The sequence below is a fragment of the Aotus nancymaae genome, unplaced genomic scaffold (genome assembly GCF_030222135.1).
Source record: "Aotus nancymaae isolate 86718 unplaced genomic scaffold, 86718_ANA_hifiasm-v0.15.2.pri h1tg000033l, whole genome shotgun sequence".
In the NCBI taxonomy this organism is placed as follows: Eukaryota; Metazoa; Chordata; class Mammalia; order Primates; family Aotidae; genus Aotus; species Aotus nancymaae.
Window position 1 is genome coordinate 41,198,541 of NW_026988447.1, and position 25,343 is coordinate 41,223,883.

At 33.9% G+C, this 25,343-nt stretch overlaps 1 protein-coding gene across 2 annotated transcripts in view; it reads right to left on the reverse strand.

The window, feature by feature from the left end:
• FAT4 (FAT atypical cadherin 4) overlaps positions 1 to 25,343 on the reverse strand; it is a 178,510-nt gene that overhangs the window by 22,057 nt on the left and 131,110 nt on the right. For both annotated transcript variants that reach the window (XM_064383905.1, XM_012473052.3), the window contains exons 10-12: positions 19,517 to 23,866; positions 8,702 to 8,806; positions 3,339 to 3,646 (exon numbers count right to left, since the gene is read on the reverse strand). In XM_064383905.1, the coding sequence (XP_064239975.1) occupies positions 3,339 to 3,646; positions 8,702 to 8,806; positions 19,517 to 23,866 (4,763 nt within the window). The remainder of the gene's footprint in view (positions 1 to 3,338; positions 3,647 to 8,701; positions 8,807 to 19,516; positions 23,867 to 25,343) is intronic.

Sequence of the window (25,343 nt, forward strand, 5' to 3'; positions counted from 1 at the left end):
CATTTCTTTTGAAGATTGCTATGAAGTCAGCAATAAAATTACAATCATTGGGATACCAAGTTTCTTCATTTAAAAATGACTTAAGAGCACTTATGTTGTTGTTTAGGTTAAGCTTTCTTTTTAATAGAGAGTTTAACATTTTACACAATCCAATCCATTTATCTAGGGTAAATTATAAATCTTAACAGTAACCACACTTTTAAAGGCTCAAAGTTAAAGTGCAAAAATACTTTAAGACAGATTTGTTAACATTTTCTTATTAAAAAATCCTTGATAGCTGTTAGAATTAGTGGAAATATGGAGAGAAAGTTCTGAAGATAAAGAAAGAATAAAAAATAAATAAGCCCTTGCATTCTATTACACCATGTCAAGTATTTTCAAACACTAATAAAGAAAAGATGTGATGCATTTTCCTTTATAAAGAAAAATATTTATTTGTTTAATAAATAGATGTGTCAATCTTATAACATGAAAGCCACATAATAAAATTAATGTAATCTGTAAGTACATGCATGCCTCATTTTATTGCACTTCACTTTATTGCATTTGGAAATATTTTGTTTCTTACAAATTGAAGATTTCTGGTAACCCTGCATCCAGCAAGTCTATCAGCACCATTTTTCCAACATCATGTGCTTACTTTGTGACTGTGAGTCACATTTTGATAATTCTCACAATATTTCAAAATACTTTCATTATTATTTTATGTGGCATGGTGATTTGTGATGAGTGGAGTGTCTTTGGATGTGACTTTTATAATTATTTTGGGGCATCATGAACTGTGCCATATATGATGGCAAGCTTAATTGATAAATGTTGTTTATGTTCTGGTTGCTCCATCAATTGGCTGTCCCCAGTCTATCTACCTAACCTCAGGCATTTTTGTATCCTGAGATACAACACTACTGAAATTATGCCAACAAATGACCCTGGAATGGCTTCTTAAGTGCTCAAGTGAAAGGAAGAGTTGCATGTCTCTCACTTTATATCAAAATGTAAAAATGATTAAGCTTAGTGAGGAAGTCATGTCAAAAGCCAAGATAAATCAAAAGCTAGGCCTCTTGTGCCAAATAGCCAAGCTGTAAATGCAAAGCAAAAGTTCTTGAAGGACATTAAAAGTGCTACTTCAGTGAATACACAAATGATAAGAAGGCAAGATAGCCTTATTGCTGATATGGAGAAAGTTTCAGCAGTCTGGATAAAAGATCAAACCTGTTACAACATTACCTTACAACAACACTTAATCTAGTAAAAGGCCCTAACTCCCTTCCATTGCCTGAAGACTGAGAGAGGTGAGGAAAGAAACTACAGAAGAAAAGTTGGAAAATAGCAGTGGTTGGCTCATGAAGTTTAAGGAAAGAAGTCATCTCTGTACATAAAAATACAAAGCACAGCAGCGAATGATTGATATAGAAGCTGCAGCAAGTTATCCAGAAGATCTAGCTAAGGTCATTGATGAATGTGGCTACACTGAAGAAAAGACTTTCAATGTAGAATAAACAGCACTTTATTAGACAATGTCATCTAGGATTTTCATAGCTACAGGAAAGAGGTGAATGCCTGGGTTAAAAGCTTCAAGGGATAGGCTGATTCTCTGTCTTGAAGTTGAAACCAGTGCCCCTTTTCCAGTCTAAAAATCCTAGGGTCTTTAAGAGCTGTGTTCTATCAGTAAACAGAGATGCATGAATGACAGCACATCTGTTTACAGCATGGTTTATTGAATATTTTTAAGCCGACTGTTGAGATCTACTGCTCAGAAAAAAAGATTCCTTTCAAAATATTACTGCTCACTGAGAAGGCACCTGGTCACCCAAGAGCTCTGATGATGATGTACAAGGAGATTAACGTGTTCATGTTTGCTAACACAGCATCCAGACTGCAATCCATGGATCAAGGAGTCACTTGGACTTTCAAGTCCCATTATTTAAAAAATACATTTCATAAGGCTATAGCTGCCACAGATAGTGATTCCTTTGATGGATCTGGGCAAAGTAATTAAAAACCTTCTGGAAGTGAGTTGCTATTCTAGATGCCATGAAGAACATTCATGATTCATGGAAGGAGGTCAAAATATCAAATATTAAAAGGAGTTTGGAGGAAGTGGAAGTGGATTTTTAACTCTCATGGATGACTTTGAGGGCTTCCAGACTTCAGCGGGGAAGTAATTGCTAATGTGGTAGAAACTGCAAGAGAACTAGGATTTGAAGTGAAGCCCGAAGATATCACTGAGCTGCTACAATCTTGTGAAACAAACATGAAAGGATGAGAAGTTGCTTCTTATGAATAAACAAAGAAAGTGGTTTATTGAGATAGAACTTACTCCAGGTGAAGATGCTGTGAACATTGTTGAAATGACAACAGAGGATTTAGACTATTCCACAGCCTTAATAAATTAGCAGCAAGGTTTCAGAGAGGCTTGACTTGAAGTTTGAAACAATTTCCTCTGTGGGTAAAATGCAATCAATCAAATAGCCTCAAATGCCGCAGAGAAATCTTTCATGAAAAATGAGTCAATCAGTGTGACAAAGTTTACCGTTGTTTTATTTTAAGAAATTTCCACAGCTCTCACCACGAATCTTCAGCAACTACTACCCTGCTCAGTCAGGAACCACCAATATCAAGGCAAGACCCATCACCAGCAAAAAGACTATGAGAGGTGAATGCCTGGATTAAAAGCTTAAAAGCATAGGCTGACTCTCTTGTCAGGGGAGAACATAGCTGGTGGCTTGAAGTTGAAACCAGTGCTCTTTTTCCAGTCTAAAAATCCTAGGGTCTTTAAGAACTGTGTTCTGTCAGTAAACAGAAATGCCTGGATGACAGCATCTGTTTACAGCATGGTTTATTGAATATGTTTAAGCCTACTGTTGAGATCTACTGCTCAGAAAAAAAGATTCCTTTCAAAATATTATATCTGAAAGCTCAGATACTTGTTAGCATTTTTAATGATGAAGTGTTTTTTGATTACGGTATGTACATTTTGTAGAAAAGTCTTTCTCCTCTGTTCCTAAATTGTTTCTTCAGTCAAGGCAGAAATACTTAGGAAAGAAAGGTAGTTATTTTAAGTATAGTCCTGACATGGCCTTAAAAATATACAAAAAATATCAATGAAATTTTTACTCACTAGGTTATTTTCTTTTTCTCTTTTTTATTGTTTTTGGACAGAGTTGTCATAAGCAAAAGAAAAATATTATTTCTAAGATGTTATTCATAACTAAAGTGTCCATTTAATGAATAAACATAATTTAACATCATTTGCATCCCAATTCATACATTATTTCAAGATCTAATTGGATATACAACAACAGTAAAATGAGGTTTATGTAGGATGAAATACTCACCATTCCTGCTCTCCTGGCAATCACAGTGTGAAAATGTCCATCTGACACCTTCTTCATGGTGGTGAGTTTATATGCACCACTGCCTAAATTATAAGAGAATCTTAGTCTTTCTTCAGCAATTTCAAGGGCCAAAAACTCAGCCCGGTCGCCTGTCTGGTTGTCATAGTTGTAAAGCAATAAGGCATGACTTTTAATAGTGGCAAATTTGACATAAATATAGTTGTTATTGGGGTCCAAGCTTGGAAATTCCATGTATGATAACTCCTCAAATCCATAACTGTTCAACTCGCAGTGTTTTCCAAAGACACCTGTTGGAGGGAATTGACAAAGTTGCATAAATTTTCAGAGAAATTTTATTATATATTTTGATTAAAATACTTTTGAATTATAAAATGAGCCATGTTTTAACAACATTTTTGTTGCTTACCAAAAAATTCCATCTAAACTAAAATTACAATAGAATTACAATCTTTATGAATTAATGATCTTTAAGACATGGCAGAAATGATTAACTGATACAATTATTTTTCATTGTCTAGGGAGCATATCTATGTGTGTTTGCTTCTAAAAATCATAGGCTTAGTGGAATGGAGTATGTCTGAAGAGATTTCTTTCCCGGAAATGTTTCAAAATTTGTTGATTTTTTTTCCTTTTCTTTTCTTTTTCAGATGCAGTTTCTCTTTTGTTGCCCAGGCTGCAACAGCACAATCTTGGTTCACTGCAACTTCCATCTCCCAGGTTCAAGCAATACTCCTGCCTCAGCCTCCCAATAGCTGGGATTGCAGGTGCCTGCCACTACACCCGACTAATTTTGTATTTTTAGTAAAGACAAGGTTTCACCAAGTTGGTCAGGCTGGTTTTGAACTCCTAACCTCAGATGATCTGTCTGCCTCAGCCTCCCAAAGTGTTGGGATTACAGGCGTAAGCCACCATGCCCGGTCCAAATTTGTTGATCTTTTCTAAGTTTTATTATGCTATAATTTTCAGCCAGTATACTTCCTTCATAATATATAGCTCTTTTTTTTTTTACTCTGTTGCACAGGCTGGAGTGCAGTGGAGCGATCTCATCTCACTGCAACCTCCGCCTCCCGGGTTCAAGTAATTCTCCTGCCTCAGCCTCTGGAGTACCTGGGATTATAGGCACCCACCACCGTGCCCAGCTAATTTTGTGTTTTTAGTAGAGACGAGGTTTCACCATGTTGGTCAGGCTTATCTCGAACTCCTGACCTCAGGTCATCCACCCACCTTGGCCTCCCAAAGTGCTGGAATTACCAGAGTGAGCCACCAACCCCAGCCAATATATAGTTCTTAAAAACTATTTCAACTCAATTGAAGATGCTAAACTCATTTGTTTTGATTTTTGTTAAATCAGTTCCTATATTTCAAGGGCCACAAAATTAGGAAAGTGGAATCATTGGTTTAAGAAAGGAAATAACTGTCTTTAGTTTTTATCCTTTCTTGTTTTATAACCTCTGTGGGTATGATTTATAACAGGCTACTTTAAAATAGCTGTCTGTTTTTCTGAAAGTCAGCATTCCCATTTGTTTGTGCTGGTTCTTTTTCAAACTTGAAAAATGAGTTTTATTGATGTTACAATGCTATGCCAAAATTCTTTTCCCACAAATAATAGTAGACTGTGGCAAATGATTGGAAAATTAATCCACACCAATACCTCATGATTCTTATTAACTTGCAAAGGCTTCATTTCTTAATTTTGGCTTTATAGGTCTTGTAAATGCATAAAATTTATAGTGAGGGAGTTGTTCAGCTAGAAGGAACTAATGCCATTACTTTATAGAGTATTTAAAACTTGCCCAAGGTCACAGAACCAAGAGAAACAGCCAAAATTTGAGGACATATCTACTGATTGTCTAGTTGTTTTGACTACCACATTGTATAGCAAAACATTCTTTAAATTAAAACGGCCTAGAAGCTGCCACAAAAGCTTGTGTTATGTATCTTTTCATTTTCTGCCCATGCTGAAATAGTATTTATTATAAAAGAGTAGAAATTATACATTATTTTTAATTTTTAATCTTTAACTGAAGTAGAAAAGACAAAGGAATTATAAAAATGATATATATTGTATAGATTATATATATTATACATGGTATAAATTTATCTGATACATTATATATTTATTATATCTATCATGTAGAATTTATATTTGTATTTTATACATTTCTGTGGCATCTATATTTAATATTTATAATTTTTATATATTAATAATTTATATATAAATACATTATGCAGAAAGAGTTAAGTGAAGTTAAAATAAAAGCAGAAAGAAAGCATATAACTGAAATAAAAATACTACTGAAAAAAATTCTATTACGTGTTCACTTAGGTCTCTTCTGATTAAACTTTAATAAATCTACAACAATGTGCTGATTATATGTAGAAAGCATATAGATACTTACATTTTAAATCAATTGATAACTGCATTTTCAAACATGAAAACATTTCTTTATGGAATTTTTAAAATTTATTCTTAAAAGATATTAGTACTATTTCTATACAAAGGTTGCATCTTGTCTTTGAAATATAATAATAAAATTTAATGAGGTTTTAAAATCTGCCTTTCAAATGAAATGCCAAGAAATAAATCTAACTAAAAGTCCAGAAAAATAATGAAAATTACCTTAATAAAAGATATTGCATCTATAAATATTATGTTAAAATATTAAAATAAATTTATTTTTTTACTAAAATCTTTTATATATATTTTAGTAATTATACATATAATGTACATATATGCACACATTATATATATTTGTATATACACTCACACAATATTCCTTATTAATTTTAAGATATAGGCTATTGTGTGTGTGTGTATGTATATAAATACAGGATATTGTGCATATATATACACCTATGCACATACGTATATACACAATGTCCTATGTTATATACATATGTCTGTACATATATAAAATACATGTATATAAACATATATATAAAACATATATATATGTCAGTACAGATATATATATAATATATATATAACAGGATATTGTTTTAGTAATTATACATATAATACACACATACACACATATATAAAACATATATACACACAATAGCCTATTATGTGTATGTGCATATGTACATATATAAAATATAGGCTATTGTGTGTGTATATGTTTTATGTATGTGTGAGTGTGTATTATATGTATTATTAAAAATAACAAAGTAATTCTAAGAAGTTACAATCATACATGCTGCCTTTGTAATGTCTGAGGCACTATATGTTTTTCCTAATACATAATCTAAATTTAAAAATCTAAGTATCTAAAAAATTTTTAAAAATCCAAATAGCCAATCTTTTACTGATGCGAAGCTACATAGTGCGAAAATCTTTTTTCCAACTTCAAAATGATAAAGTTTTTCTCTTTAAGGGACACAAGTGTAACTACCTACCTCTGGCAATTTATTTGAGGCATTCTATCTGACATTGTTATTTCTATGTTTCACCCACATTCAATTTGAGAATAAAAATCATTTTTGTTTTTAATTTTATCTCTTTAATTTCAATTTACATAGTAGTGTTTCAAAGATTTTTGTTTTGTTTTCTAAGTGCTTATGTTGTCAACTGAGAATGTCTAAGCTTAGATAGTGTTTTTTGTCTTTGCCACTGGAAGGAAAGGGGTAGAAATTTACACTGCCAGCTATGTGTGATTTGTGTCTATTTTAATTTACATTGTGCTGTTCGTCTTCCCCTGGGGATCTCTAGCAGAGTGACAAGAAGGTACATTTGGATGCCAAAATAGTTCCATTCAATAGGCAACGTCAGATGTATCACTACACTGCAGTAGCAACTTGCTGTTACTGTGTGTATCAATTTTCTTAAATTCTCAAATTTACAATTATAATGTAAAGGAATCCCTAAAAATATGAACACCTCTGTTCAGTCACTTGAAAATGATTTCTACTTTACACTCTAATCCCCTTATCTTTTGTCCCCAAATCTTAAGTTAAACCATGAAACTTAACTGTGGTTATCTGTAGAAAGAAGCATCATTTAAGATTATGAAACATCATTGAAAGAAATGAAAAGTTTTTGGAGATCCAAAGTTGTGGTTATTTTGACCTTGATAGAACTTTCATTACTTTATGGGCATTGTTAGTGAGAATTTCAAAGAACTCATAAAAAGAGGTTCTGTGAATGTCATACTGGATTGAAAACAAAAATTTGTGTCCTAGTCATTACATTGTCTTGGGGAAATTTTGTTTCAACTTCATTTTTTGACTTCAGGCAAATCACTCAACTTCTGATCCTCAAAAGCATTGGTAGAATATATTCCTCAAAATTAGATGGTTTTTCTATTCCATTTGTCTTTATCCTTGTATTGATGTTGTGCTTAATAAAAACAGATAGTCATGAAATTGTTTGGAAATTAAAAACAGTAAATTATACTGGTGACTGGGGACTGCAGATGTCTTTTAAATTCTATTATCTACTATAAGTTGAGCTTTAGTTTTCAGGTCTGTATAGCACAGTTATATGCCAAGGGAAGACTATAAAATATCCTTGTATTTTCTTGCTTAAGAAAAGAGACAGAGTCTTCTGGAGATGGATTCTATGTTGTCGGGTAAAGCAGCCTTTTAAAAAAATGGAATAATCACAAACATAGGAAACAAACCAAGCTAATATAAATACTTCCTCTCAATCTCTTATAGTTTTTGGCTGGCACATTAATTGGTAACAGTTGGGTAAGACCTGGAAGGACCTTTTAGTTCATTCTGCTAGGGTGAATAAATATGTATGTATACAAAAAAAATTCTTTTTAACAATTCTCTTCCTCAAAAGAAAACATTAGTCGTACATTTTATTAGTCATGTAGTATCAGCTACAAAAAACCTATTATGAAAACTTCATGTATACTTACTAATTCCTTCTAATAAAAGTGGTTGAATTAATGTATAAAACAAAATTTAAAATTAATGTAAAAAGGAAAATTTAAAAACATAATATCCACAAAAGTGAAACAAACAAGCAAACCTCACTTTGACTCCTCAAAGATTTGAAATAGAGAGTGATATCAAAGAGTGCTTAAAGAATGTTTTATTTGATAAGTTCTCAACTAAAAAGAAGGCATCCATAAATCTTTGAGGGGAAATGTCATAGGGAAACAACATTAATTCAATTATCTTGAGTTGACTCTTTTTTTAGTAACCATTAATGCAATGTATTCAATGGGATTTCCATTAACTAACTTTTACAAATATTAAACCTTTAAGATTTTTTACTTTCCATGTAAAACAACAGTTTCTTTGTCTTTCATGGTCATAATAAAACAAAATTGCTAAACTATGTGCCAAAATGAACTTACATTTTATATAAACAAATAAGTTTCACTCACCAAATGGACAATGACAATAATAAGAATCCACTCCACTTTGGCAGGAACCACCATTAAAGCAGGGGTTGCATTCACAGTAATTGACTGAAGATTCACACATTTTCCCTAAAATATACAAATTCATTTTTTTAAAAAAACTCACACATAAATATATTAACAACATTATAGGATTACCATATGTAAAAATCTTTCCCAAGGCATATAATGGAAAGAAGAAATATAAAAACATTTTACGTGACATAAGGAAATTAGAAAAATATCTTAGAATTTAAAATCTTGTTTCGTTGTCCTATTGTAAAAAGTTAATTATAATATTTTAAAAATAATTTACATAATCATCTTGGAAGAAAATACTGTTTGCAGAGAAATGACATAATAAACATATTTAAATGCTTTCATTGAATTTATTTTCTTTTCAATGTCCCTTCATTTTTTATATTTTATAGATGGAGAGTTGAATCTTACAGTATTTTTTACTGCAGAGATTTTCTTGACTTACGTATTTCAAAGATAATAATTTATCTTATTATGAAACTATAATCCTTCTACTATCAAGAAATATCACTTATCTTATACATATCTATTGTAAAGCAGAATAAGAAATAAGAAAATGCATCATATTTTCAAATTCTTATGAAAATTTATTCTTGACTACAGATTATGCATATTTTGTCTTTCATCTTAAGTGATAATATCTAAGCAGCATATTTTTCAGTTTATAAAGACTTTTCTTATATACAATCTTGTTAAATTGAATCAACTAATAATTGACTGAGTGCTTATTATGGGCCAGGCATTATAATGGATGGGGATATGGCAGTGAAGAAAGCAAACAAGTGTCTTCAGACTGTGGTTCCACTTTAGTAGGGAGTATTAATCCATACAAAGAAAATACTTACATTTCACAGGTGAAGAAGAAAAGCCTCTTGGAGGCTAATATATTGTCTGTGAAACTATAAAACTATGACACAAACCAATTCAGGGCTTCTGTTTCCATATCCAGGTTTCACAAAACTATGGTTGAGTAGTTGATCATTGGTATACAACACTTAGGGTATAAGATCCACTTGTTTTTGTTGTTGTCATTTATTTTTACCTAAATTTTAACATGTTCTAATATCACTGTTCTATAACTTGAAAGTACTATAATTATTTGATATATTCATTAGGATCTAATTTTCAAATTTCACAAAGCAGTGAGATGTAACAGAATTTTTAGTCAATTTCTATTCATTGAGAGTAGGATTGTAAATGCTAAAGCATTTGTTTCTGTAAAGCTACTTTCTACTTCCAAACCCAGTTTCACTAATGCATTTATTAGATAGCTCATGAAGCAATATGCATTCTATATGCACAACTAGACCTACTGCTGAGCATAGATAATTCATTTTATCATACTATCTTTGCTTAAAACACAGTTAAAATTTTGTTTAACTAGGTTCTGTTTTTGTGGCTTGATTATGGAGCCACACTTGTTCTGGTCTGAAATTATAAGTGTGAGTCAGATCTCATGACACTGCTAACTAAGCCCATTTCTGTACATCGTATAATTATAAACACAACATTTTTCCCCTTATAAATAAATTGGGAACCTCCTTACAAGGCAAAACACTGAGCTAACAATTTCAGAATACATTTCTATTGTAAGGCAAGAGCATGAAAATAAACAAGTTACAAATTCATGGGCACGGAAGTCCGATTTTAACTACTGTAGCAGTGTACTACATTTGAGAAATAGGCAGGAACACTATGACTACAAGATAGTGCTTGGTTTCTCAACAGAGAGTTGCTGTTTCATCGAACTCGTTCCTATTTTGTTTTCCAACTGAGTATGTGACAGGCCATTTTAATGATGTAGGTTTTTTTCCTTATAGCACAGTATTGCCCAGTTGCAAATACATAAGCTCTACGGGCTATATTTTTTATTAGTTGCCATCAGGAAAGTAATATTCTACTCTTTCCATTTTTCTTTTCACTATAAAGGCATACATAATTTTTACTTGTGCTTTTTGACTAGGTACAATTTTACTTCCTTTTATTCCTTTCTTTATCCAAAAAATTATTTTAGAGTTGCATTAAAAGTAAGATGTATGAAATACATAGACTTATATATGTATTTACAAGTGTGTTCAATATAACCTTCTTATCATGAAAACATGTTAGTGGGTTACAAAATTGCCAACTTTACTTCTTAAAGACTGGAAATGAGGAACAAATAACAAGTAACAAATTTAGAGGATACTGTCAAGTATACTTTCTCAAATACTTGGACATATGTGCTCTCTGAGAAAAATATATGAGTATAAATCCCAAGTCATTGTTCCTATAAAGCTACTATATCTTTTTGAATTTCATTTGGAAATACTACCTTTGTAATCTTGATTTAAATAGCAACAAATGAAATCTACGTGTTGTTCTTTTTGTGTATATAATTTATATGAATCAATTATCTCATTTACCCTGTATAAAATATTTTAAGATAGACATCTGAGTTTAATTTAAATACAAACTATAGGCTATTGCAGTTACTCCAGAGTGAGAAGTGGAAAGACACCCTAATATAAATAAGACTTATTTGTTTATTAAAACATACAGTGACTACAAAGTGGCAGAAGATGTTACAAACTAATAAAATACTAGTTTTGAGAATTTCCTATAAAACTTAAATTCTCAATAGAATCTCATTCTTTAAGTATACACAAATATAAATAGAAATTGGTAAGAAAATATAAATTCAACCTTGAATTCATTATTTCAATTTTAAATAAAGTTTTTTTTTTACTTTTCCTTAGTGGATAATTACAAATAATTAATAATGGCTATTCCTCAAAGAACTAAAAGCAGAAGTACCATTTGATCCAGCAATCCCATTACTGGGTATATACCTAGAGAAATATAAATCATTCTACCATAAAGACACATACACATGAAATGTTCAATGTAGCACTATTAACAAGAGCAAAGACATGGAATTAACCTAAATGCTGATCAGTGACAGATTGGATAAAGAAAATGTGGTATATACACACCATGGAATACTATGCAGCCATAAAAAAGAATAAGATCATGTCTTTTGTGGGAACATGGATGGAGCTGGAGGCTATTATTCTCAGCAAACTAACATAGGAATAGAAAATCAAATACCATCTGTTCTCACTTACAAGTAGGAGCTAAATGATGAGAACGCATGGAGACAGAGAAGGAAACAGCAGACACTGGGGTCTACTTGAGCATGGAGTGTAGGAAAAGGGAGAGAAGCAGGAAAGATAACTATTGGGTATTGGGCTTAATCCCTGGTTGATGAAATAATCTGTACAAGAAACCCTGTGACATGAATTTACCTATGTACCAAACCTTCACATGTACCCAGAACCTAAAATACAAGTTAAAAAAAATGAATAAAAGAGCTTTGTTAGGTGTTAAATAAAGGAATTTGTTATTGAGTTTGGAAAAAATAGCCATATTTCTTGGAGGTGGAGCATGTAAATTATTTATTATTTAAGAATTTAGTCTGAGTTCTCCATTTAATGAGTAAAAATTTTTTACAATTCATGAACTCAAAGGTTGCCATACTAGATATTTAATTTCAAAGATACAGTAGAAAAACTTACATTTAAATTTAAATTACTATTTAAAATACCTGTGTCTTTTGTGTGAGAGAAGGATGCCATAATATTATTTAGGATCAAAAGAAAGCTTCTAAATGCATATTTCTCAGGTTTGGAAAGTTTGTGCTTTTTTTTACCCAATTAGTAATCAACAAAATTATGTGTTGTTTTGTGCAAGTCTATCCACTTAAATTGTAGTGTTAATGGCATAATGAGGATCACAGAATGCAGTAGTTTGAATTACTTGAACATGCTCTTGGTACAATAATCTGATGTGTTGAAGCACTGTGAAACAAAATCTTGGATCATTAACTTAATTAATGCTGCAAGTCAATTAACAATACTTGCCAAATGCCTTCAGGCTTGGAAGTATACTGATAGGACTTACACAAAGACAGGCATCTATGCCTCTTGAACTCAAGAGGCCTCCTTCTATTAAGATATGTTTACTGCTGTAGCAGCTGTTTAGAAGAATAAATTGATCTCATTGTTTTGACATGCATCAATTAATTGTGTTGCCATACACTATTTATTATAACTGGAAGGAGATGTGCTTGAAGAAGTGTAAATTCTTAGCACATGGAAAATGGGAATTGCTTAAGGTGAAAATAAATGCACAATAGGAATCTAGGATATCCACAGACGTTCCTAAACTTACAGGAGGAATTTTGCATCTATTTTCATGTTCAGGGTCAGACGATGTGATGATGTGTTGAACATAAACTGGATCTATTGTGTCACCTATGGTCTTTTCAACAAGAATGTACATTCAAGTTTCACTTGTCCAATAGCACATTTTAATGTTGGATTATGTGGAATAGAAGTAAATTTATTCTCAACTGTTAAACTGGACTACTCCATGAAGATATGATAATTTTTGATACCCAATGATTCATGTAGCCTTCAATTTAACATCTTAGATTATAGATATATATTAGACTACTATAAATAGGATTTTTAAATCGCCTGTATTTCTACACATAGGAGAAAGAAGACTATGTGCAACTCTAAAAGTCCATTTTATGTCTAAATTGATTACATTATTAATAAATAAATTCTATAATACATATATGCTATTCATTCTAGACAGTTATAAATTTTATAAATTATTTTTGCAAAAAGTAGCTGTCTTTTGCACAGTATGCAAATGTTTCCCATATTGTTAAGAAGCTATGAAGATAGTTCATCTAAATTTCCTTTTCAATAACCTTATGGTTTTTTACATGGAACAAAAGCAAAAATACCATGTTTTAGTAAAGGCTGCCAGTACTAAAAGCAACAACCAAAAAACGTTTTTACCTTTGTATTGTAAAACACGCACAAATACAACCTCAGTGAGACTACAAATGATTACATACGATTACACACATAATGTTCATGATAAGCTTACAAATATATGCTTATTTTCTACAGAAATAAGAAGCATTTAAGCTACTTCTCAGAAACCTAAGTTGTTAATGCTTTTATAAGTTAATGTATCACCTAATATAAACTGCCTAATTCTGCTTTCAGTAATCAAATCAAATCAAATCAAAATAATTGCACTCTTTATTCTCTCTTACATAAGTCACTCTTCTGTATCTGAAAGAAAATTTCATTTCACATGTATTTACTAAATTTCTTTTATAGTCTATGGTTTTCTGTTCACATGATTATCAACACTAATGCATGACCATAGTGATTTTAAAAGAATGACTTTTAGTTACTCCTTCCATCTTTATGAAAGCAAATGTTGGCAGGTTTCTCAGTAAAATTACTATACACAGTCTGTATGACTTTGTATGTCTGAAAAAATTTTACTCTTTATACTGTCAAATGACATAAAAGTGATGAATGAACAAACCTCATCTTTCCTGAAATATCAGGACTTAATTGAGAACATAGGAAAACCTCCATATGGCAATAAACCCCTGGCATTATTCCAAATACTACACCTAAAGTGCATCCAGATGTGTGAAAATGAATGGAAAAGGTTAAAGAGACTATGAACTAATTATTTTGTAAGAGTCAGATTTATAAATAAGCTCTATCAAAATGCTGCATTTTATAACACCATGCATTCCCATGAAGGAGCTAATGCCAGGGATGTGCTGCCAACAGCGAAAACCTGGGAGCAGGAGTGAATGCTGACGTGGTTCCTATTACTGTGCTTTCTAATTAGTGTTCTATTAAATGCAAGACATTTTCATTTGTATGGGAAAATAAATACTACATGTGTGGTTATTAGGCTAATGTTTTCTCGAGAAATCCCTGGAGTTCTGAGGCAGAAATAATGGATTTTATTCACTGAGGCATGTTGACAATTAAAGTAATTTGCGATATCATTACGTTTTGTGAAAATTCAGAAATTCATTTTTCACATAGCCTATACTATAATAAACTTTATCCATCTTTTCTAAGATTACACTAATATTATGGTGTAGGCCATTTTTATATTACAGTTAATCAAACCTCTATATGATAATATTAATATAAAAATTAAAAGAAAAATTTCTTAATGAAACATATGAAGTGATTATAAGTGAATATGTTACTTCTTTTTCTTCAATTTCCTTTTGGTTCTTTTTCTAGTAACTAAGAAAAAGAGATCAGAAATACATGTTATACAAACAAATTCATTCCCTCTAAGTCACTCATTTATTAAAAAATATAGTTGTTTCATATTTATTATGTGCATGGTTACAAACTTGAAAATAAACTTTAAGAGTATTTCAGAAATTAACTGGTGACAGCATGATAATAACTATATCCCTTCGTATTTTTTGTTCCATGATTTTCACTGTCATACTTGCACCCTTATAAGTTCTGTACAGAAAATCTCTGTTCAGCTAACATTTAATCACACCCTATGGGATTCTGAGGATAAAGTCTCTTAGTTTGCATCAATTCATAAGCCACTTACTCTTCTAATCTTTGGCACAATTTCTAAATCCACATAAAATACGCAGTGGTGTGTGTGTGTGTGTGTGTGTGAGAGAGAGAGAGAGAGAGAGAGAGAGAGAAACTGGGTTGGGGATGGGTAGTGGCTGAGGATCATTTTAAGCAGGAAGTTCAGAAAATTGTGTAGCTCCAATTTGTAATTCCACAGACTTTGAAGATCATTGATAAAATGCAGGTGAAAGCCTACAAAAGTAGAGTATGAAAAAATACAGGTAATTTAAAATAATTCTGATGGTCAAAAAATTATATACAGGCCTTGAAAAAGTGAATCTTTACTATGGCACTAGAATTTAATTCATGTGAACTGAAGTAAAATCTAGCTATTACGAGTAATTTTTTAAAAAATTATTCTATGAGGCACACATATACTTATGTGTAAATTCTGTCTTACGGCTTACTAGCTCTGACTAGGTTAGATGTTAAGACGTTTTGGTATATGACCTCTGTCTTCCTTAGCCAGGCTATCCGGCAGAGACCAGCTAAAAAGAAAAACTCAGAACGAGCCTTCAAAGATTACCTCTACAAAAACACATTAATAAACTATAGATATTTAAGCAACACACTTCTAATTTAAAGTGTGGATTAACATTTGTCACTCACTATGTTTTTTTCTTATATTGTTTTCTTACATTTTTTCTTATATTGTTTTTATTGTTAAAAATAAAAAGGAAATAAAACTGTCAGACATTAATTCTCTGCCATTTTTACTGGATGATCTGTTCATACAGAATTTGAAAATTGATTTCAAAAATGCAAGATTCATCTCAATCGTTCAATTTTGTGTTTGTTTACATCATTCCTTATCAGCTGGATTACCTCCTACTATGCAAATGGAGACTGAGGTGAACTCTGAGGAGAAGCATGTAACGTTAATATAGAACTTCAAACAACCTTCCGTAAAAAGAGTTTATGACATAGACTTTGGCAGTCCTGACCCTGTAGTCACCAGAGTGTAGCCTCAATTTCCTACAATGTAAAATAGGAATAATAATAACACCTTCCTAAGCTAGATATCATCTGCTGACATATAGCATCGTCCTTATCTTTTCATATTACAAGAGCTGGAAGTCTGAAAACTACCTTTTCTAGGCTCCCTTCCAGCAGGGTTCAGGTTTATAGTCTGCCAGTGGAAAAGACTGGATGCTATTTGAACAGTGAAAGCAAAGCAGGAACCACTCTCCTCAGATGACTTGGTGTAGCACGGCAGGTGGGCAAGGCGGTCAGCAGTGGTGTCTTGCAATGCCTGCCATGTTTTTATTGCTGCACCCATTAGTGAATGCTCCTGACCTGTACTCTTTGCCAGCTTGAAGATTTTGTAAGCTGTTTCCTTGGAGCAAATACTTTCCTGCCTCCAAGTCTCAGAGTAGTTTCAATTATCAGTTTCAGACAATACAGTGTCTTACAGGCTTTTTGCGAGGATTAAATATTAAGAGAATAATGGAAAAACATTCTTAAATGATATCAAGTACTCACCATAATGCTCTATAACAAGTGCAAATCCAAGTGCAATGAGTGTGACATGCATATAAACAGCAGAGGCTCCGGAGCCAAGTTTCTAGTAAAAAACCAGTGAGAACACTTTCTGTGCCACAGCTGGAGGCGAGTTGTCTAATCTCTTTTAATGACTCAAAGACTTAATTTTTTCGTCTTCAAAATTGGAATAATAATAATAATCCCCATCTGATGGAGTAGTGAGAACTAAATGTTATCATGTCTATAATGCAAGGAGCTTTAAAAAGTGTTTTACATAACTACTTGATAATGTTATTAATATTTTATGATGTAAAAAAAGGCATTTTTAAAAGTTTCAACTATCACTTTTAGAAAAATATGCAATGTATATTTAAACGAAATGAAACAAAGAAAGAAGCCAGAGAGAAGTAACGTACCCAACCTTTATGTTAAATCAGCAAACAGTGCCTTTGTTCACACCAGTAGTACTTTCCATATTCCTTATCAATACCTAATGAATTTGCACTTTCTTCATTCTAGGACCAAATGTAAACTCACTCTAAACTTAAGTGTGATAAGTGTATTATACTAACATAGGACATAAAACCTCTTATTGTTGAGTTCCCAGCCAATAAAGTAATTTTGGAGATATGTAAGAAAGAGTGAGGAAAGTGTTCTAGAAATCCTGAACTCAGCATGTATATAGCTCTATTATTCATGATCTTAGGACATAACTCATAAGACTTACAGATCACTTCTGCTACTCAGGTTGCATGTCGTTTTAAAATTCTGTGGTACTCCTCTAATACTAACACTATACTAATACTATTATTACACTACTAATTAGACTGCAATTACTGAACACTGCATAATATTCTAGGTGTTTTTTGTTTGTTTGTTTGTTTGTTTGAGACAGTCTTGCTGTCGTTGGCCTGGGCTGGAGTGCAACGGCACAATCTCGGCTCACTGCAACCTCCGCCTCTTGGGTTCCAGCAGTTCTCCTGCCTCAGCCTCTCAAGTAGCTGAGACTACAGGTGCCCACAACCATGCCCAGCTAATTTTTGTACTTTTAGTAGAGATGGGTTTTCACCATGTTGGCCAGGCTTGTCTTGAACTCCTGACCTCAGGTGATCCACCTGCCTCGGCCTCCCAAAGTTCTGGGATTACAGGCATGAGCCACCGTGCCTGGCCTATACTAGGTCTTTTACAAACACTATATTTAGTCATTACAAAAACCCTAAAAGATAAGTAATTATGATTAGTCTCATTTTACAGATGGAGAAAGGGAGGGTCAGCTAAGGTTAGGTGATCTCCCAAAAGCTATCGCTGAATCAGATTCTATGAAATTGATTAGTTTTTCTATTACATATGCTTTCTGCCCCTTTTTCTTCATATATATTTCAAAGTTATTTCCTTAGCAGGCAAAGGCTGTATGTTCTGTTTTAACATTTTCAAACTTGCTCTATATTTTCCTCAAGTGATACAACTCTCCAAATATAAAACCATCAGTATACACATAATGGGCACTTTAAAAAATATAACATACAAATGCATTTGCTTAAAGACATTTTAAAAAATATTATTCTGTAATACATCTACAGAAACTGGAGCAATGTATCTTGATACTACCTATACTACTAGTACTGTAAATTATGTTTATAAATACTACACAGTAACCCAATGTAATATGTATGCTTTACAAATGTATAGCATGCAAGTTATAAGATAGAGTTTGGCTCTCCTCAAACTTATCAACAGAATAACATTTATTCACATGTAAAGGATCATCAGCTACTGATCAACTAATAGATAGGTTGAGAGAGAATAATAATATAGATAATGGAGTAGAAATAGGTAGAGATGTAGGTATACGTGGACATCATATCCCACAAGGGTGCCAAAGACTAATTCAAATTTTTTTTCTGCTATATGTTTAATGCCGCTTTTTAGTCTGTCAAGGTAAGTTGTGGCTCAGCTGTGTTCTAACTTTCTTGAGAAAGCTATTGTGCTTTCTACCAAACTATTAGAAATAACACACCATTTTAATCAAATCTGAAAACATGATCCTTGCTTTTCTCATGATGTGGATCACATTTCAATAATAATGATGACTATGATTTTAAAAGATCATAAAAAGGATAATGATAAAGAATCAACAGCAATCATGACAAACAATTATTTAACACATAAAATAGTCCAAATCTTAGGTTTTGCATTTTTCATATTCTTTAATATCTAGAATACTCTTATAAGAAGATATTCTCTTTTTGCTCTTGTAAGATACTCTTCAGGGAGTTTAACTTCTGGATTTAACTTCTGATGTGCCTTTGTTCACACCAGTAGTACTTTCCATATTCCTTATCAATACCTAATGAATTTGCACTTTCTTCATTCTAGGACTAAATGTAAACTCACTCTAAACTTAAGTGTGATAAGTGTATTATACTAACGTAGGACATAAAACCTCTTATTGTTGAATTCCCAGCCAATAAAGTAATTTAGACTTGCATAGTGACATTACAGCCAAGTAATTAAATCACCTGAGAAAACTTAATTACTTTCTCTCTACTTCAATTTTCTTGCCTGTAGAAACTGGAAAATATTTCTACCTCATAAGTTTTCTTGTAAGAAGTAAATAAAATAAACACATAAAAAGTGCTTGGAACAGTATTTGACCGACAGCAAATGTTTAGAAATATTTGTTACAATTATGCTCATTTATATGGAAATCATTGGAAAATGATAAAATTATTTCCTTTCTATTATACTTGACATGGCTAAAGTCTTAGTGAGAAAAGTACAAACACTGTCATACCTGTGTATCCTGTTTTGCAAACACAGTTGAAGCTTCCTGGAAAATTCTGGCAGACCGCACCATTCTTGCAAGGGCTCTGCAGGCACTCATTGATATCTCTCTCACAGGCCCTACCAGTGAAGCCATCTGGGCAGCTGCATGAAAATCCTCCCACTAAATTGTGACAGGTTCCACCATTGTGGCAAGGTGATGGGAGACATTCATCTATATCTATTTCACACCAGCTACCCGTATATCCTGGCAGACACTTGCATAAGAAGGGCTGCAGAGGTTCATTTGCCACAATGATGACTGGAAGACTATCACGGCTCTTTAATACAGAGCTCACAGCCAATCTTCTTAGACAGCTCCCTCCATTCTGACAGGGGCCATGCACGCAAGAGTCATGATCCACAGATTCTACCTTTACTCCACTCTGCCGGAGAAGGATGTCTTTGATGCTTTCAAAGAAGGTGGCTACACCACTGGGATTCACATACTGATTATTATTTCGCTTCACAGCTGCCAAAAGAAACGTTCTATTGTTCTCTTCATATGCACCATACAGTTGCACAGCAGTCCCTAATCCTGTCAGCTGTGAGCTGGCAATGCGTAAAAAATGAAGGTAGTGGTTGGTCAAGAAGTCCTTTACTGTGGGTACACCGAGACGAAGTAAGATACTGTTGTCCACTGTAGCATTGGAAAATCCAGCAAAGAAAACTCGGATGTTGCTCGTGACTGTGCTGTGAACTCCATCATTGCTAAGGACAGTCAGATCAAACGTGCCATCTGTGGACCTTGGCTGGGAATTCAGATCACAAGTACCCCCTGGAATACTGAAGAGGCTGGTAACTCCTGAAGTAAGAGAGCAGTGGAAGCTGTCTAACACATCTGGATCCTGTGGCTTCACAGAGCCTAAAATCCCACCAGGAAACAAGTTGCCATAATAATTAACGAATATCTCCACCGTCCGAGACTGTGAAGGATTGTCATTTTGGTCTATAACTGTGATATGCACAGTTCCTGTGGAAGACATTTGAGGAACACCAGAATCCTTGGTAACCACAGACAGATAGAAGTCTGCAATCTGCTCCCTGTCAATCTCTCTGGTTGTGCTCAGAACTCCAGCAGTGCTCAGGCTGAAATAATTGGTGGCAGGACCTGTGCTCAGCAAGTAATAGGTAAAGGGACCTTGATTTGGAGGGAGATCAGGGTCACTGGACTGAAGGGTCATCACCAAAGTGCCCGGCCGTTTGTTTTCCATGACTTCTCCTTCACTGACAGTCAGCATGGGCCCGTTATCATTTATATCTTCCAGGGTGACTAATAAAGAGGCACTTCCTGTAGCTGAGGGGGTCCCTGAATCAACAGCCAAAACTGAGAGGTTATAGATGGGTAGGGTTTCTCGATCTAATTCTGCAGTAACGGTGATCTGCCCTGTCTGTGGATTAATAGAAAAGGCACCATTTTCATTCCCTGATCCGATGAAGTAGGAAAACCTGCTCCAGCTGGGGATAGAATCTGAGTCAAAGGCACTAACAAAGGTCACATGAGTTCCTATTGGGACCCCTTCACTGATCTGCACACTGTAGATGTTCAGAGTAAAAACGGGTGGGTCATTTGCATCAAGCACGGTGACATTTACAGTGACCTCATCTATATCTGCACCTCTAATGCTACCAAAGTTCTTGGCCAGTACCTTCAAAGACACCCTTTCTTCTTTTTCTCGATCAAGAATTCCAGAAACATAAATCTGTCCAGTCTTCTTACTGATCTGGAAACCCTTCTTTCGACTATTACCAAAAATCAAATAGTGTACCTCCCCATCAGTGCCCAAATCACGGTCGCTAGCAAACACTTCTCCAACAACAGTACCTTTAGGAGCTGCTTCTGAGATTTCAAAATAGTAAAGTTTGGAAACAAAACGTGGCACATATTCATTTGTCCCTTTTAATTGTACATTAACAGTGGCAAAGCTACACCTTTCCTCATCGGGGACATTGAAGGCTTTCACAGTAAGATGGTAGCTCTGCTTGGTTTCAAAATCCAAGAAGCCTTGAGTGGTTATGACTCCTGTGTTAGGGTCAATGACAAAGAGGTCACTGTCAGATGACTGTACAGTATACGCAATCACGGCATTTGTTCCAGAGTCAGCATCTGTTGCATTTAGGTGGATAACTGTTGTTCCACTTGGGGCATTTTCCAAAACAGTAGGGAAATAGTCATCAGAGAGGAATACTGGAGAGTTATCATTCACATCAATCACATTTACGGTCACACTGCAATAACCAGTTCTTGCAACCCATCCTCCATCTGTAGCACTAATTGTCATTTCATGCTTCTGACATAGCTCATAATCAAGAGCTTTGGCTAGTGTTAATACACCTGTAGATGAATTGATTGCAAAAATGCTTTCTTCATTTCCTGAAGAAATGCTGTACTTAATCAAGCCATTCATAGCTGTGTCTCTATCTCTTGCAGAAACAGTTCTGACAATGGACCCAATGCTATGGCTCTCAGGGATGGTTGCGCTCATGTGGCTTTGAGAGAATTCAGGCGTATGGTAGTTTTCCTCCGTGACTGTTATTTGAACAGTTGCTTGGGAAGAAAGTGGAGGGTTTCCCTTATCCTTTGCAGTGACTGTGATAAAAAAGTTTTGGTTCAAGTCAGAAATCAGGGAGGATGCTACTGAAATCCACCCTGTATCATTGTCCAGCTTAAATTTTCCTAAATGGTTATCATTAGAAATGAAATATTCCACTTCTGAATTCAGTCCAAAATCTTTGTCATCTATTGCTGTAACTTTGATTAACTTTGTGCCAACCTTAACATTTTTGGTGACTGGAGTGAAATATTTAATTTTAAGAAATTGAGGTGCATTGTCATTACTGTCCACTATATTGATCGTAACTGTTGTCTCACTAAGGAAGGAAGGATTACCTCGATCTGAAGATGTCACTATAAAACTATGCCTATTGATATTCACATTACTGAAGCCAGTGACATTTTGGTATTTTAAGATCTGTTTATTGAAAATCTCTCCAGTGGTGGCATTAATCCTGAAATATTCTGACTGAGATTTTATAAAATAAAACACTTGTCCATTCGATCCCTCATCAGGATCTGTTGCAGATACCTGAGTTACTTTGGAGCCAATCTCAGCAAGTTCAGGACAATCTAAATAATAGGAGGGTCTGCTAAATCTTGGAGCATTGTCATTGACATCTGTCACAAATATTGTGACATCTGTACTTACAGTCCACCCAGAATCATGTGCAGAAACTCGAATTCTGTAACGGTCTGTATCTTCCCTATTTAAAGGTCTGCTTATGACAATGTCCCCTGTGCTGGGATTAATTGTAAATGGAAGACTTGTGTCCATTATAGAATATCTACTAATTGCGTTAATCCCAATGTCTTCATCAGAAGTCGTGACACGGGTAACAGTGTAACCTAAGGGGGAATTTTCAGGAACGTGGGCACTAAATATCTGAGAAAACCTAGGGGCGTTATCATTCTCATCTAAAATGTTAATCATCACTTTTACTGAAGTACTCTGAGAAGGGGACCCTTTGTCTGAAGATTTTATGGTTAGAACATAATGAGATACTTTTTCCCTGTCCAGAGGTCTAATGCTTCTAATTTCACCAGTAGCATGATCGATACTGAAACTATTTTCCATGTTGCCATTAACGATTTCATAATCTAACTGTCCATTGGGTCCACTGTCCTTGTCCATTGCCGAAACAGTAAGTACTTTTCGAGGGGAGAGGTTTTCCAGTATTTCAGATACAAATGGGTCTTCCTTAAAAATTGGGGCATTATCATTGACATCTAATACTGTTATATCAAGTTTCTCATAAGAGGAGAATGGAGGGAAACCACCGTCTCTGGCCTCTATCCATATCACATATGTTTGTATCTTTTCAAAATCCAGAGGTTGACTAATAGACACCTGCCCTGTTAATTGATCAATCTGGAAAGTACTGCCCAGATTCCCACTTGCAATATAATAGGACATAGGTTCTCCTCTCAAAGAGGATCCCGTGATGGTGGTGACAAGAGAGCTGACTGGTTGGCTTTCAGGAAACATGAACGTTTGTTCTTTGGCTCTGACTTTAGGGAAATCTGCCTTGTTCACGAATCTAACCGTCACCGTTGTAGAATCTGTCTTTGGAAATGAGCCACCATCTTTTACATGCACAGAAAATGTCACTTCTGAAGCTCCGTTTAGTGGTCCGGCAGCCATAATGGCTCCCCTCAGTGGGTCAATGTGAAATTTTTCAGAATTTCTACCCGAAAGAGAATAATGCAGTTCAGAATTTGGTCCAATATCAGCATCTGTGACTGTAACCGCAAAGACAAAGGAACCTATAAAAGATAAAGTGTGCAGTTATAACCATGAGGAATTTAAATAAAACAATTGGTAGCAGGTAAGTGCATATGACACCCTATTGCTGCTTGATATGACCTTATTTTGTCAGGATTACTGGGGAAAACAGTATCTCCTGTATTTTCTCTGAAGTTCACAAGTCAAATCTGCTTTGTAATTGTCTTCAGAGACTAACCTGCCATTTTCTAACTAAAATTCATATAGTCTGTTGAATTTAATATTTTTCAGTATGCCTTTGGGAGAAGCATAGGTAAAGAACTTGCTAATAATTCAAAAATCATAGTTTCTAGGAGAAAAAAGCTGCACATAAAACAACATTCCAAGAAATATAATATGCGAACTCTGCAAAACGCTGTGCTTCTACCCAGTGCAAAGCTACAGTTGCTCTAGTGTGTCTTAAAATACCTTCAAATCACTTTATATGTAATCATGTCAACAAAAATCATATGTGCATTACCATTGATTCCTTATCTCCACTGTTTTATGACAAAATTCCTTTATATGTGAACTATTATCATATGAAGAAAAAGTATGTGTGTGTATGTGTATGTGTGTGTGTATACACACAAACACACATATATATATACATAAGACAATTAAAATAATTATAAAGTAGAAATAAGAATTGAGGAATAATGGACTCCATTTGGATTCCAAAAGTTAGTACTTATACTGAGTGCCAGTGAAACAGATTGCAGTAAAAGTATGCAGAAAAGCTGCCATAAGGACATATTTTCAATATACTCATTCAGAAACCATTCCCAAACCTGCACTCTCACCCCTACAGAAGAAATGGTAACAAAAGTAAAATATCTTTTATTTTAAAGGGCCAGTGATTCTGACTAATTATAATAAGTCCAATGAGGAAAAGATGCTTAAGCATACCTCATTTTGCATAGGAAATTCTATATTGCACCATCACACGTGTAATGGATGTAATCGGAACCATGCTTGCCATCATCATTTCATGTAAAGACCTTTAGCAGGTATTTATCACTTTGATGTTGACATTTCCTTTTGAGAGAAAGTTGGCACATACATGGAGCCATTTATGAATCATTTTCATATTGACAATATTCATGTTAGCCAATAAATGGCTCCATAAACTTACAAACAGAAAAATTTTTGTTTGTAAAACCTCGAATAAAATAAATATTTTTAAGAATTATCCACTTATTAAATTTTTTGAAAATGTAGCTATGAAAAATTGAAGTAAAATATTCATTTTCCACTGGCAAATATATTTGAATGCCTATTACCTTCCAGATCATGTTTCAGATAGTGGGGTGTGGCCTGCAAAGTAGATACAATGTCCCTCCTCTTAGGGAACTTACACATAATTATACCTCAGGCCATAAACATCCTTAACTATGATGTAATAGATATGTTAATTATTTATAATATTCAAGTAATGTTAAGAATAGTAATACATAACAATTATAAAACCCTATATAC